The sequence below is a fragment of the Salvia miltiorrhiza genome, chromosome 6, assembly GCF_028751815.1.
Source record: "Salvia miltiorrhiza cultivar Shanhuang (shh) chromosome 6, IMPLAD_Smil_shh, whole genome shotgun sequence".
NCBI classification, from domain to species: domain Eukaryota; kingdom Viridiplantae; phylum Streptophyta; class Magnoliopsida; order Lamiales; family Lamiaceae; genus Salvia; species Salvia miltiorrhiza.
The window spans coordinates 34717235-34733175 of record NC_080392.1 but is presented as its reverse complement, the minus strand read 5'-3'; the positions used below and the strand labels follow the sequence as shown (position 1 = coordinate 34733175).

Here is a 15941-nt window from a genome sequence, read left to right as displayed (position 1 = left end):
AGCTATTTCCTTCTTTCTTTTTTTACTCTTTAATTAAATAAACTGAAAACTGGAAATAAATAAATAAATAAACTGAAATTCAGAAAATAAATAAACTGGAATTAAATAAATAAATAAACTGAAAATTCGAAAATAAATAAATAAATAAATAAATTAAAATCTGGAAAACTATTTTTTTTAGAAAATAAATAAACTGGAATTAAATAAATAAATAAACTGAAAATTTGAAAATAAATAAATAAATAAATTAAAATCTGGAAAATTATTATTTTTAGAAAATAAATAAACTGGAAATAAATAAATAAACTGAAAATTCGAAAATAAATGAATAAACAAACTGAAAATTCAGAAAATAAATAAACTGGAAATAAATAAATAAATAAACTGAAATTCGAAAATAAATAAATAAATTAATTAAAAACTGGAAAATAATTTTTTTAGAAAATAAATAAACTTAAAGTTCGAAAATAAATAAATAAACTGAAAATTCAGAAAATAAATAAACTGGAAATAGCTTGGCGGACGGAGGGAGTAGATGCCTAATATGTATGAAATGCTAAAAAAAATTATAATGTATTGAAACTAATTTGTAATATACAGAAAATATATAATCTATGAACATGTTGTTTGTTATTATTATTATTATGCTTGCCTTTTAATAAAAAATGTCTTAAATATACGGAATGTCCAAAAAAAGTTTTGTGATATATTGAAACTATATAATCTATGAAAATAGTGTTTGTTATTATTAGTATTATGCTCGTATTTTAATAAAAAAAATACCTTAAATATACAAAATGCCCAAAAAAAAAATCTCGGGGGCCCCCAAACCTTCGTCCCTGATGATACTACTTGAGCATATATACCAGATATCCAGAACTTGTTGCTTGTATTCTGCAAGTAGGAAAGGATGATTACGAAAGGCCATTCTGGACTATGGATGTGGTAAAGCTCAATGACGGCAAGAATGCTGCACTTGGGCTGCCATATACATTTATTGCCATCAACAATGGCGGCACCACAAGGTTAAGTTTGCTTACCTTATCCATCGCCCGAGTTATTGGAATGAGATCAGCGCTATCAAGCTAGCTAGACACATGGTCACTCATCTATCAGAGCATATAAAGGTATTTTTTTTATATATTTCAGTTTATATACTATAAATTATCAATCAAACTTATTTATTATTTAATTTTTTGGTGTAGCGTCACGCACCGCAGCTTAACTACAAGCGGAGTGACATCGAGCTGACCATATTTTTGGAACAGTTGCTGGCGTTCCAGAAAATAGCACATGATATGAAAATTTTAGAATTGGTACTCTAGCTAATATTTTAGAGTTTGTAGTAGCTGATGGTTGGATAATCTAGACTTTGTATTGTAAGCTGATTTTCAAGGGCTAGAACTCTTTTGTTTTCATTTCTTCAATATGTGTATGGATAATGTATGCTTATTTTTAGACTTTTCTGGGAGACCGAGTCGTGACTAAATGAATTTATCTGCTGTGTTTGAATTGTGCATGCCTTTATAGAGTATGAGGTGCACTTCCATGGTAATAGGAAATTCTGTCTTGCAATACTGAGTTTATCTCTCGAGTATGAACTATGAAGATGCTTCCATGGGACATTAGGCTGAAGATATCTTGGTTAGGGGTCTCGAGTTTGAATTCCTGCATGCATCAATTCAAAGGGAACACTTATCTTGAAGGCCTCAAACATATTGCTTCACGGAGTAAGCTCTCATCTTCAAACTATCAAAATCTCATTTTTTGGAGCTTCTATATTTTTGTTAACGTTAATGTTGAGTACATCCAACTTTGGCCTAACGAAGATGGTTCCAACAGTTCGTATGTTTTTATGGATGGGAGCAATGAGCAAGCAGCCTTGGAAGATCTCAATCTGGATATGTTGTCATCTAAGGAGGTGATTGGTATGATAGAATGGAACGAATGGAATGATAAGTTGTCATCTAAGGGTGCGTTCTCTTTGGTTGTAAAATTATCATGAGAAAATGATGGAAATGAAAAGGTGGGAAAATTTTATCATTTCCACTCTTGTTATCTCATGTTCTCTTTGATGGAAATTTTTTTTTATCCTATACTTCATTTATCCTATACACATGTTCTCTTTGTGGGAAAATGATGGATAAATTGTTAAATGACAATATTACCCTTATTATTGACTTACTTATTTTATGTCATACTTTCAATTTTATTTTATGACATACTTCATTTTTTTTTATAATTTTTCTCGCCACCTCCACCCCCCACCCCACTACCCCACGCCCCCACCAACACCCTCCCCCCAATTTTTTTTTTGGTTTTTTAATTTTTCTCGCCACCTCCACCCCACTACCCCACGCCCCCACGCCCCCACCCACCCCATCCCCCCCCACACCAAAAAAAAAATTTAATTTTTTCGCCACCTCCACCCACCTCCCCTACTCCACCCCCCCACCCGCCACCCCTCCCCACCCCCCCCACCCCAAAAAAAAATTTAATTTTTTCGCCACCTTCACCCCCTCCCCTACCCCCCCCCCCACCCTCCCCCCCCCCCCCCCTCCCACCCCGAATTTTTTTTTTTAATTTTTCTCGCCACTCCACCCACCCTCCCTACCCACCCCCCACCCACCCCCCTCCCCAAAAAAAAATTAATTTCTCGTCATATCCACCACCCCTCCCACAACCAAAATTTTTTTTGTAATTTTCTCGCCATCTCCACCCACTCCCTACCCCACGCTCCCACCGACCACCCTCCCACCCACCCCCCACCAAAAAAATAATTTTTCTCGCCACCTCCACCCATCCCCCTACCCCACGCCCCCACCCATCCCTTTCTCACCACCCCCCCACCCCCCAATTTTTTTTTTTTTAATTTTCCTCGCCACCTCCACCCACCCCCTCCCTACCCGACACCCCCACCCACCCCCTCCTCCCAAAAAAAAATTCTTTAATTTTTCTCGCCACCTCCACCCCACCTCTTACCCCACGCCCCCACCCACCCCCCCTCGCCAAGTTTTTTTTTTCTCGCCACCCCCTACCCCGACGCCCCCACCCCCCGCTCACCCTCCCAACCCCATTTTTTTTTAATTTTTCTCGTCACTCCCACCCCCATCCAACTTTTTTTTTGGGGGGGTGGGGGGAGGGTGAGTGGGGGCGGGTAGGGCTGTAAATGAACAGAGCTACTCGCGAGCTATTCGAGATTCGGCTCGAAAAAAGCTCGTTCAGAGCTCGATTCGATAATAAATGAGCCGAGCTCGAGCCTGATTTCAAGCTCCAAATTTGAGCTCGAGCCTGACAGTGCTCGGCTCGTTAAGCTCGCGAACATGTTCGAATTCGATTGTTCGCGAACATGTTCGCGAGCCTGTTCACGAACCTTCAGTCGAGCCTTCAATCGAGTTAGTACACGAGCCTTAAACGAGTCAAACTCGAACTCGAATAACATATTAATTAAGGAGATTTTGTTAAATTTATAACAAATTCGAGCTTAAACATCATATATACAAACATCTAACGAGCCGAGCTCGAGCTCAAGCTCGAATTCGACATTATCGAGCATCACCCGAGCCGAACTCGAACCGAGCTCAAGCTTAGTATAAGGGTGACGAGCCGAGCTCGATCATCAAGATAAAAGATCGAATCGAGCTCGAGCCTGCTTGTATTCGACTCGGCTCGGCTCGTTTACAGCCCTAGGGGCGGGGTGGAGGTGGCAAGAAAAATTTTAAAAAAAATAAAAATTGGGAAAAAGGGCAAGGGGGTGGGGGGCGTGGGGTAGGGGGACGGGTGGAGGTGGTGAGAAAAATTTAATTTTTTTTTTGGGGGTGGGGGGGGTGTTGGGTGGGGGCGTGGGGTAGGAAGGGGTGGGTGGAGGTGGCGAGAAAAATTTTAAAAAAAATTGGGGGGTTGGGGGGGTGGTGGGAAGGGGTGCGTGGGGGCGTGGGGTGGGGAAGGGTGGGTCAAGGTGGCGAGAAAAATTAAAATAAAAAAAAATTGGGGGGGTGGGGTGGTGGGGAGGGGGTGGGTGGGGACGTGGGGTAGGGGAGGGTGGGTGGAGGTGGCGAAAAAAATAAAAAAATAAAAAATTGGGGGTGAGGGGGGGGTGGGGAGGGGGTGGGTGGGGGCGTGGGGTAGGGGAGGGTGGGTGAAGGTGGCGAGAAAAATTAAAAAGAAAAAAAATTTGGGGGTGGGGGGGTGGTGGGGAGGGGGTGGGGGCGTGGGGTAGGGGAGGGTGGGTGGAGGTGGCGAGAAAAAAAAAATTAATTTCTTTTTTTGGGGGTGAGGGGGGGTGGTGGGGAAGGGGGTGGGTGGGGGCGTGGGGTAGGGGAGGGTGGGTGAAGGTGGCGAGAAAAAATTGAAAAAAAAAAAATTGGGAGGTGGTGGAAAGGGGGTGGGGGGGCGTGGGGTAGGGGAGGGTGGGTGAAGGTGGCAAGAAAAATCTAAAAAAAGAAAATTTGGGGGTGGTGGGGGCGTGGGGTAGGGGAGGGTGGATGGAGGTGGTGAGAAAAATTAAAAGAAAAAAAAAATTGGGGTGGGGAGGGGGGGTAGGGGCGTGGGGTAGGGGAGGGTGGGTGAAGGTGGCGAGAAAAATTTAAAAAAAAAAAAAATTGGGGGTGGATGGGGGGGGGGAGGTGGGTGGAGGTGGCGAGAAAAAATTAAAAAAAAAATTATTTGGGGGAGGGGGGGTGGGATGGGGTGGGGAGTAAAATTAAAGAAAAAAAAATTAATGGTTTCGATCCGAATAAGACTCACTCACTAACATTCTCAATGTGAAGGGTAAAATTGCAAGATCAAAAAAATATACATCATGGGAAAATTTTATCACACCTGCAGGTCATGATAATATTATCATGATATGGGATGAAAATGTGGGTAAAGGGGCTGCCCGGGAAAATTTTCCCTCCTGCCCGGAGAAAATTTGCTAACATAGAGAACACATGAAAAAGATGGAAAATGAGGAAAATTATTTGTTTTCCATCCTTTTCCCACAAAGAGAACGCAGCCTAAGTGAGAAAGGGCAGGATGTGATGAGGATGGGAAGCTAAGAGAGCGGCCATGGTTAAGTGACTTGGATCTCAAAGGTGAGGGAGAGCCATTGTTTATTTTTTTTTTCTTGGTGAAAGTAAGTCTTAGAATTGAATTAAATCAAGAAAATTGTGATGCATCTAACAACAATGTATGTGCTTATAATATAGCGGGGAAGAGGACTCAAGGAATCTGCATTATTTTGCCAATGACAGACCATAAATAACTGCCATAAAATATAGTTATCTTGAAATTATTTTAGTGTAATGCACGAATACATTTCATTTTTTGCTCTTGGTGAAGAAACATATGATGAGAATATTGTATTAATTTGTCTGAAGATAAGCAATCAAAGCTCCATCATTATCTATGCAGCACAGAGTTTTACATAGTTGGCAGCTCCATGAGAGCTTGTGATGAATGAGAAACGAGGCGAGATTCAACGTGCATTTCTTTTAATAAAGGTCAGCTCTTCATGCAGAGTCCATATTATATAGCTTTGTGCCCACAAACAGAGGCACAGATCTGCATAATCTATTTTCTTTAATTCATTTTGTCTGAGACAGAGGCTTCATATTATTGCAGCCAACCTATACTTCCCTTTGGCTGAAAATCCATGCATGAAATAAATATGGATTTTTAATAGTCTGTTGGTTATGATGGTGGGAAACAAAGCATAGACATAGCCGGAATAGTTGTGAATCTCCATCAATTTCACATGGATCCTCTTCATCTGCATATATGCTATGAATTCTAGGTAGACAACTGCATAACTCTTTTCTGTTCAATTTGTAGGCCTTATTTGCTTATTGAAATGAACCGAATATTGAACAAGAATGTAGCAGAAATTTCTTTTGATTGTATTGTAATGATCCTTGTGAATCAATTTGATATATACAAGTATATATATTCATGTACTAGTTACAAAATTTTTAATCTCAAGGTGAGTTTGAAAGCTAGTTGTTGAGAATGTTGAGAAGAGAGACTCTGGTCTTGATCATCTGCCTGAATATAGATTCGAGTTCTTCTTCAACAACTTGAATGCTCGAGTCCATCTCTTTCAAGTGATTCACGAGCTCGTTTTCTTGGTTCACTTGCAACAACGAATCAACCTTGTTGAACTCATTCTCGTTGTCTGACGCTTTCTTGGATTGCATCAGCTTTGATACCAATGACCAGCTGCTCTTCCTCTCTTGCATCTTCGTCCCCAGCGTGTAGGACAAGAGAGACTCGAGCAAGGAAATGGCAATGGACTCTGCATCTTTCAACATGGAAACATTCTCAGAAGTGGCTGAGGCGCTGCTACTTCTCAACTTCTTCAAACACTTTTGGATCAGTTTCTTCGACTTCTTTCTTGAAGCAAGGTAGCCATTGATGCCTCGAACATCCTTTCTCCTTACAGCAGAGAGAAGCTCTCTTAAATCTTGCTTTGCAAGTGAGATGAGATCCTTAACTGAGCTGCAAGCATCCAATAGGCTGATGTAATCATCAACACACTCCTCAGAAACAATCTGTTGAATGTGAGGCAAGAGCAGCAAATCATCAATGCTCTCGTATAAGTTTTTGAGGCCATTGATTGTGGCGTTGATTGATGAGAGGGAGGAGCAAGCAGCCTCCGAAGATCTCAATCTTGATAAGTTTTCATCGAAGTGGGAAACAGCAGGATGTGATGCTGATGGCAAACTAAGAGAGCGGTTGTGGTGAAGAGCCATTGTTTTTTGTTGATGAAATGAGGATTAGAGTTGAAATGATGATTGAATGAAGAGCAATGTATGTGCTTAATATATAATAGGGGAGAGGACATAAGGAATCTGCATTTCTTTGTGCCCTCAAACACATGCACAGATTTACAAAATGATACTTTCTTTATATTCCCTTTGGCTGAGAATTCATGCATGAACAAAAAAAAAAAAAAAAGAGTTTTAATAGTGTGTTGGTTATGATGGTGGGAAACAATGCATAGACATAGCCGGAAATAATTGCGAATCTCCATCACTATCACGTTGATCATGTTTCAAAAAAGAATTTTGATCCTTCATCTCCATATATACTATAAATTATAGGTACATGGCTGCACAACTCTTTCTGTTCAATTTGAAACACCTTATTTGCAAATCAGCAAAGAAGAAATACAAGTCCATGAGTTCATGAAAATTTGTGTAGTTTAGGAAGTAGTCACAAAATTATCTGATTTTTACAAGAATATCTGATTTTGGGTTATGTCTTGTTGTTTGTATTTCATCACCACCAATCAAAATCATGGACAAAAAGAAAACTTGAATCAGTATTTCAAGAAAACCAGGTGTTTTCCAGAACGAGATCCCTTTATTATTAAATAAAAAATAAAAAAATATCAAAATTTCCCTCCTCATCAATATCAAAATTTCGAATTATTTTTTTTCTAGAATTATTATCATGGCAGATACTATGAAATTTTGGAGTGTAGCTCAGGTTTTCTTGAAATCCTGGTTCGAGTTTGCTTTTTGATCATGATTTTGAGTGGTGGTGGTGATGAAATGCAAACAACAAAACAAACCCAAAAATAAAAAAAATACTTAGATGAATTTGTAATTGTTGCCTCATAATTCATGTTGGTCAAGCTCTTCATCACATGCAGAGCCATTGAAATATCTAGCCTTACTTAGGCCTGAGACGATTTCTCTATTAATCGAAAAGATCAGCTCTTCATTCAATTGTTGGAGCTCCATATATCTTTAAAAATATATTTTTTAGAGCTCAAATTAATGAGAGGAAAAAACTGTCCTATCACATCCATATCTTTAAGGATTAAGATTCATGAATCAATACATGCTGCATAAAATAATACTCATTAGCCTCTCTTTAACAATATTAGAACTTTGTTAGTCATATGTTAGATATAAATCTTGGTAGTTATGATCAGAGCATGATGCTGTAAATCTTGAAATGCCATTATGTTGTATTTATATGTTATCTTGTATATTCAAGTCAAGAATAGGAATGAACAGATAATTAAGCATATACTAAAATCAGGATATTGAACAAGAATGTAGCAGAAATTTTCTGATTGTATTGTAATGATCCTTGTGGATCAATTTGATATATACAGGTATATTTTCATCATTCATGTATAGTTACAAAATTTTCAATCTCAAGATGAGTTTGAAAGCTAGTGGTTGAGAATGTTGAGAAGGGAAACTCTGGTCTTGATCAGCTGCCTGAATACTGATTCAAGTTCTTCTTCAAGAACTTGAATGCTCGAGTCCATCTCTTTCAAGTGATTCACGAGCTCGTTTTCTTGGTTCAGTTGCAGGAGTGAATCCACCTTGTTGAACTCATTCTCGTCGTCTGATGCTTTCTTGGATTGTATCAGTTTTGATACCAACGACCAGCTGCTCTTCGTCTCTTGCATCTTCGTTCCCAATGTGTAAGACAAGAGAGACTCAAGCAGGGAAATGGCAACGGACTCTGCATCTTTCAACATGGAAACATTCTCAGAAGTGGTTGAGGCACTGCTATGTCTCAACTTCTTCAAACACTTTTGGATCATTTTCTTCGACCTTTTTCTGGAAGCAAGGTAGCCATTGATGCCTTTATCATCCTTTCTCCTTACTGCAGAGAGAAGATCTCGTAAATCTTGCTTTGCAAGAGAGACGAGATCTTTAACTGTGCTGCAAGCATCCAATAGGCTGATGTAATCATCAACAGATTCCTCAGAAACAATCTGTTGAATGTGAGGCAAGAGCAGCAAATCATCAATGCTCTCGTATAAGTTTTTGAGGCTGTTTATTGTGGCGTTGATTGATGAGAGCGAGGAGCAAGCAGCTTCCGAAGATCTCAATCTGGATATGTTCTCATCGAAGTGAGTAAGGGCGGGATGTGATGAAGATGGGAAGCTAAGAGAGCGGCCATGGTGAAGAGCCATTGTTTTTTGTTGGTGGAAATGAGGCTTAGAATTGAATTGATGAATGAAGGTAGGAGTTTGTGATGTTTGAAGCATAATGCACTCTTCTCAATATATAGTGGTGTAATATGATCTGGATTATCAATTATTTTGGCGATGTCTACGCAATGTTTCCTACCATCACAGCCAATTGTTGTTAAATCTGCAATTTGATCCACATTATTAGCAACTGCACATTTTATTAGTGTTTTTTCTGAGGTGAAAGCATGTGATATATATTCAGTAGTTGCTGTCTCTGCAGAGACATTTGGAATCTGGACAGCTGAGATAGCATTAAACTATGCAACCCCCTCGTGTGGCCTAAATTATTATATTGTTTTGAGATTTGAGAAGTTTCACAAATTCAAGTAATTGATTTGTGCTGCCTATGTTCTTATTTTCTTCTGAGATATGATAAGTTAACTGTTGGTAATAGTAAATGAATGAATCTTTTATTCCTTCATAACTGGGAAGAATTCTCCAAATGAAAGAATCTCTTATTCCTTGATAACTGCTGGTTTCGAATGCTTACGTCTGATTTTGGCTGGAGAAGGCATATACTATGCTGCAAAGACACAAATTTATGATGCAATCCAAACTACTAAAGTCGGTAACAACTGATCTGAACCGGCAGTCTCCATGGCAGTACTCTTAGCTGCTTGTCTGAATCTCATGATAGACAAAGTAAACGCCCTAAAACGCATTTGTTTGAATCAATAAGTTTCTTCTCTCTTCTCACATTCATTGGATCAGTTCACAACAAAGTTGAGAAAAGTGGGTTGAATTGGATGCTTGCAGATTGGCTGAAGATTTTCTTCTCACACACGAACCAAGATGCTCGCACGAACCAAGTTGCTCGTGAGCTACTTTCTGATCTAAGCAGAAGGATGTGCAGAGCGCCTGCTGTTATGCAATCCAATATTTTGCAGCTTAGTGAGTAATAGCAATTCATATGATATAACTTTCTGTTTCAAAATTCATGTTGGTGTCTTGGTGAAGAAGCTCTTCATCATATTTTATAGTCAAGGATAGGGAAAATGAAATATGTATACTACATTATCAAGATATTAAACAAGTGTGTATGAGAATATATATTTTTTTTCTCCTTGTATAGTATTAATCCATGTGAATCAACGGATATGTACAAGTATATTTTCTGTACAAGTTACAGAACTTCTAATCTAATGATAAGTTTAGTGGTTGAGAATGTTGAGAAGGGAAACTCTGGTTTTGATCAACTGTCTAAAGATAGATTCAAGTTCTTCTTCAACAACTTGAATGCTTGAGTCCATCTCTTTTATGTGATTCACGAGCTCGTTTTCTTGATTCACTTGCAACAATGATTCCACCTTGTTGAACTCATTCTCGCCATCTGATGCTTTCTTGGAATGCATCAGCTTTGGTACCAAAGACCAGCTGCTCTTCCTTTCTTGCATCTTCGTTCCCAACGTGTAGGACAAGAGAGACCCGAGCAGGGAAATGGCAACGGACTCTGCATCTTTCAACATAGAAGCATTCTCAGAAGTAGCTGAGGCGCTGCTACGTCTCTGCTTCTTCAAACACTTTTGGATCATTTTCTTCGAGTTTCTTCTGGAAGCAAGGTAGCTGTTGATGCCTCGAACATCCTTTCTCCTTATAGCAGAGAGAAGCTCTCTTAAATTTTGCTTGGAAAGTGAGATGATATCCTTAACTGAGCTGCAAGCATCCAATAGGTTTATGTAATCATCGACACATTCCTCAGAAACGATCTGTTGAATGTGAGGCAAAAGAAGCAAATCATCAATGCTCTCGTATAAGTTTTTGAGGCCGTTTATTGTGGCGCTGATTGATGAGAGCGAGGAGCAAGCAGCCTCCGAAGATCTCAATCTGGATATGTTCTCATCGAAGTGAGAAAGGGCAGGATGTGACGAAGAGGGGAAGCTAAGAGAGCGGCCATGGTGAAGAGCCATTGTTTTTTGTTGGTGGAAATGAGGCTTAGAATTGAATTGATGAATGAAGGAAGGAGTTTGTGATGTTTGAAGCATAATGCACTCTCTCAATATGTAGTGGTGCAATGTGATCTGGACTATGAATGATTATGGCGATGTCTACGCAATGTTTCCTACCATCTGCAATTTGATCCACATTATTAGCAACTGCACATTTTGTTATTGTTTTTGCAGAGACATTTGGAATCTGGCCAGCTGAGGTAGTATTAAACTATGCAATACCCTCGTGTGCCCTAAATTATTATACTATTATTTTGAGATTTGAATGTTTCATAAATATATATACATATATAAGAGTAACACTCTGGTGATATTCCTCGACAACTGTAAAGAAATCTCCAAATGAATGAATCTTTTTATTAAAACAAGAACAAGGGGTTACATACATTCTTGATTTGAGCAAGAAAAGCTAGATTTTCTGACCCAAAAAATTTACAAACTTAGGATTGAATATGAAAAGTATATGGGAAATCTCATGAAGGCCTGCCTCCTTTCTGCCTCTTCTCTTCCAAGCCAGCAGCATCCTTGAGCATGTCTGCAGCATCCTGATGCATGTCCAGTTTCGCAAGGGCGACCGACTGCATGTAGAAGGCCGTCGGCCAGTCCGGATACACGATCTGCGCTTGCATCGCGTCTCGAAGGGCCACGTCCGGCTGGTCGTTCATCAGATAACACAGACTACGACGGGCATAGACAGTTGGGGAAACCATGGTGCCGACGTCGATGAACTGCATATGCAGAGGACAAAATCGACCTTTTCATGAAGTTGCCAAGATTGTCTCCTCAAATACTCAATCATATGCATTGTCAATCTACTGTATCACCCAAAAATCAAATCGAACCTGAGAATAACAATCGACAGCAGTCTTGAAGTCCTTGTCGCGGAAGGCGAAATCCCCGCGCTTTCTGGCGTCCAGCATATCTCTCATCTGCTGTGTCCATTCTTGGAACGACAACTGGAAGTGGAAGAAAGTAAATGAAACACTCAAAGTTTAACAAAAGGGAGGCGCAGAGAGCGTTGCAATTCAAGATTACCTCGTTCGTTCCTTCATCGTCCCTGTAGTGTGTTGTGACCAAGATTTGGTGTATTGCTGTCAGGTCTAGTCGAGAGCATGCCTCGCCCATAGGCGAAAGTGGGCGCTGCGGTGTTGGGGGGCTTTCTTCATGTTTCGAAATCCCAAGCATGACATAAGATGGCACCTGAAATCCAAAATCGAGTTCTTTCATGCCAGGAACACGAAGGCTGTACGATTCATTTGATACGAGACAGTAGTTTCAGATGCTCAAAACCGATCACCTACCCACCGTGGGCATACATAATATGCCCACCATTGATGTGGCAATCTTAATTAGAGTAAGATAATTTTAATTAGAGTAAGATATGTTAATTCTCTTTCCAAATTAAAATTGCCACATCAGTGGTGGGCACATTATGCTTGCCCGCGGTGGGTAGGTGATCGGTTCTGTTCAGATGCTTACGTCTGATTTTGGCTGTAGCGGAGAAAGAGTAGCAACGAGATCCTTTATATTAGGCCTTTCCCTAGGTTCATATTGTAAACATTGAGAAGCAAGGCCAACAACGATCGTTGCTTCTTCAGTTGAGAACTTCCCCTCCAGATGAGAATCCATCAAAAGTATAATATTTTTACCTCGTATCATATCAAGAGCCTGCATCCAGACCAGAGCAAACAAGCTGATACAATCTCATAATATAGATACGTTTGAACTTCCATAACCATCACTGAATTTGGAACGCTATATAAAGCAAATAGCGAAAAATAGAGAACGAAAGACCTCCAGAAATCTTCCTCTTTGCTGTATTAGATAGGATCATCCTACATAACGTAACAAAGAATATCCTCTCTCTAATATTAACGTGAAGTAAACCAGATACAGATTATAGGACCTCCACCTTTATTCGAGCATTCCCTGACCCTGAGATGCCTTACGAAGGTTTTGTGTAGACATACTTTCAAATTAGCGATTGTTTTTCACGCAATATAACTCGTGAATGAAGTTTGTGATCAATTAGCAAGTAGCATGAGCATTAGACTTAGATTTTTGTCTGTTGGTATCCGTCAACGTACAAAAATAATCCTTGAATAAAACTCAAAATCAAATGCTGCAGCCAAAAGTTTTGTTCTAAACCAGAAGCCAAAAGGCACGGCAAAGATTGGAATTTCATATATTGGATGTGGTCTACTTTACTCTGACAAGGATTCAAAAAATTAAAAGTCTATAGTGACAGTAGCAACAAAAATCATTAAACAAATCATCGGCATTAGCACATCTACCATGCAACATCACTTTAACTAGGCATGTGCTACAATTTTATACGGTTAGATTATTGGACAAAGATGAAAAAACTTAAGCAGACATCAACTCACATGACTCGGAGGTATGTGTTTTCCACTCAGTAGATCCAAGAGGACAGTGCCAAAGCTGAAGATGACGCTTTCGGGGGTTACCCTTCCTACAATACATATTTTACAGAAAATCAAGTAAATATTCTACCCATTCAAGAAAAACAAATAAATAATAATAAATGAAAGCAAAAGCCAATTTTATAGCTCTGGTAATAGATGCTTGGCAGGAGAATTGTTTATTTTGCTCTGATATCGGGGTAAAAATAGAATTGGAGAAGCTCTACCAACTTACTTTGTAAGTCCTTAAGATTAAACACTGGGAAAGTGGTCGATAAACTTCCTAAACTTCTCTAGTTACCGACTAAGTTTAGAGGCTTTGCCCTGGAATATTTCCTAGAGTCTTAATCGTGCAACATGAAGTTGCACCACTCATCTTCCAGAATAATTAATATTCAAATTTGCTCTTAAACTAAAAGGCAACACATTTCTTAGAAAGAAGTCTGTGGACTAGCGAGACATAATATGCACATTCTCATTTATTCGAAGTTTGAACGAGTCCTGAAACTGACAGGAAAAAGGATGCCTAAAAGTAGCAAGCCCGAAAGCCAGCTTATTGACCACTGCAAATAGTGCATGTGGACACATGCGCACAAAGCTCAATAAATTCACATCTAATCATGTGAAACAAGTTATGTCCCCAACTCCCCATCCACATATAACTTTTATGCAAGCTTTGGAAAGGTTACCGTTTTTCAAATATTCAGGGGGGGTGTAAGCAAGATTTGTGCTATAACTCTTCCCATCTCGACTGTTTTTCATCAGCCCAAAACATGAAATCCGAGGATCACCATCCTGCAAAACATCAATGTTAGTCAAGGAAATGAAAAAACACGTCAAACAAACAATATTTGTAGAATCACCTCATCAAAGAGAACCCTGTAAGCATTGAGATCATGATACAACGGCCGGCCTTCAGTGCAACAATATTCCAAGGCTTCGGCTATATAAAGTGCTACTCTCAAGCGCATTGCCCATTCAATGGTCTGTCTTTCCCCTATCGAATTTAAACAGGAGAAGAATAACTTTCATCATACATTGACTCGCATAAACCACACACAAACGAGCACCTCATCCCCTCTAACACCACTCTACTACTGTTATCTTCATCTCATTAATCTGCAGGTTTTCCTCAACTCAACAACTAATCCAGATTGATTCCAAAGAATTGCAAGCATAAGATTCAATAGACTCAATCCAACAACCAAGCAACACACAGTCGAAGATTGCAGCATTCAAATCAAAATTCAAAATACATACAGTGAAATAAATGCTTCGCAAGAGTGTCGTTGGGCATGAACTCAGCAATCAACAACCTCTCATCTCCATCACAGCAATACCCTATCAAATTTGCAAGCCTCCGGTGCCTCAACTTCCCAACTCCCCACGCCTCCTCCTGCAACCACAACAAATCAAGAAAATCCACAAAAATCAAATCTTGCAAAATCCCATCACAATCAAAGACACACATGCCACTATACATAAAAGCAAACATATGTGTGTGTTTGTGTGTGCATACCGCAAACTGTTTGGGGTCAGGCCAAGACAACTTAGGAAACCTCTTGACGGCGATCCACCGCCGATTTTGCAGGCGGCCTTTGTAGACAATATTGGGGGCTTTCTCGCCGCTTTCTGAGACAATGAAATCTGGGCTGAAGTTATTCGTGGCAGCTTTGAGGTCAGCATATGAGAACTCGCAAAAAGATGGAACCCCAGAGGAGGCTACCCCGGGCTCAGCCCCTGCGGCGGCGGAGACAGCTGACGGCGGCGCCAAGCCCTGATTTTGGAGCTTCTCCTTTTCTGGGTGCGTCTCGGTTGGTGGGAATTTCGAAACGCAGCAGCCCATCTCTTCAAGAACCTATCTTTCTCTCTCCTACCCCCTTTTCTTCAACTTTCAAGTTTCAAGATTTTAACTTGGAGAGAGAAGGGTGTGGCGGAACAGTGAAAAGGCAAAAATGGGATCTTTTTTTATCGCAATCACTGGCTGTCTCATCAATCTCTCTTATTACATGCAGTAAGAGAGGAATTCATTGCAGCAGTTTGATGGGTTTTACTAAAATTTTGGTGCCTCAAATTCTCTACAGTCGGCAAGGGGACCGACAGCAGCCAGCTTCGCAACTGGAGCAATGAGCTGATTGATTAGAGGTATTTAAGCACTGGTTTTCGTGATTCTTAATCCTGTAAATTAGTGGGAAATCAAGAATAGGAAAAGGCATCTCATCTTAAATCGACATATCTTCACGCTCTTATCGCAATCGACACGTGGCGCTTCTTGGAAGGATTTGATGAGTCGGTAGAGAAGAAAAGTGACGAAAAATTTAAGACCCATTTCTTGTTTTCAACTGCACAAATTGCTCATCTGATTAAATAATGCTTCTTCATGGACGACTTATATTCTTAATTATGTACTATATTTATACTAAATTGTAGTATTCTATCAATTGCTCCAATCATTCCATCATTCTCTTTTTCTCTTTCCTACATGCACGCTATGTGAATATTGGTGATTTTGGTTTCACTTTCAATTCCGATTTTTGTAATTACTAGCTCAACGGCATAGTTTCAAAAATAGATTTAAAAATTAGATAC

General features: G+C 39.7%; 4 protein-coding genes across 4 annotated transcripts; all 4 read right to left on the bottom strand.

Annotated features, from left to right (window-relative positions):
• Positions 1-5975: 5975 nt before the first annotated feature.
• Positions 5976-6731, bottom strand: LOC130990805 (uncharacterized). Its single transcript, XM_057915039.1, has one exon. The coding sequence runs from the start codon at positions 6729-6731 to the stop codon at positions 5976-5978; it is 756 nt and encodes a 251-aa protein (XP_057771022.1).
• Positions 6732-8167: 1436 nt separating this feature from the next.
• Positions 8168-8923, bottom strand: LOC130990804 (uncharacterized). Its single transcript, XM_057915038.1, has one exon. The coding sequence runs from the start codon at positions 8921-8923 to the stop codon at positions 8168-8170; it is 756 nt and encodes a 251-aa protein (XP_057771021.1).
• Positions 8924-10134: 1211 nt separating this feature from the next.
• LOC130990803 (uncharacterized) lies at positions 10135-10890 on the bottom strand. The gene has a single exon (XM_057915037.1). The coding sequence runs from the start codon at positions 10888-10890 to the stop codon at positions 10135-10137; it is 756 nt and encodes a 251-aa protein (XP_057771020.1).
• A 370-nt stretch (positions 10891-11260) lies between these two features.
• Positions 11261-15733, bottom strand: LOC130989211 (serine/threonine-protein kinase BSK1-like). The gene is made up of 9 exons (XM_057913166.1): positions 14872-15733; positions 14613-14748; positions 14216-14349; positions 14042-14147; positions 13317-13402; positions 12409-12597; positions 11965-12129; positions 11772-11885; positions 11261-11657 (listed from the first exon to the last, which is right to left on the bottom strand). The coding sequence occupies exons 1-9, from the start codon at positions 15196-15198 to the stop codon at positions 11403-11405; spliced, it is 1512 nt and encodes a 503-aa protein (XP_057769149.1). The 5' UTR covers positions 15199-15733; the 3' UTR covers positions 11261-11402.
• Between the last annotated feature and the right edge of the window lie 208 nt (positions 15734-15941).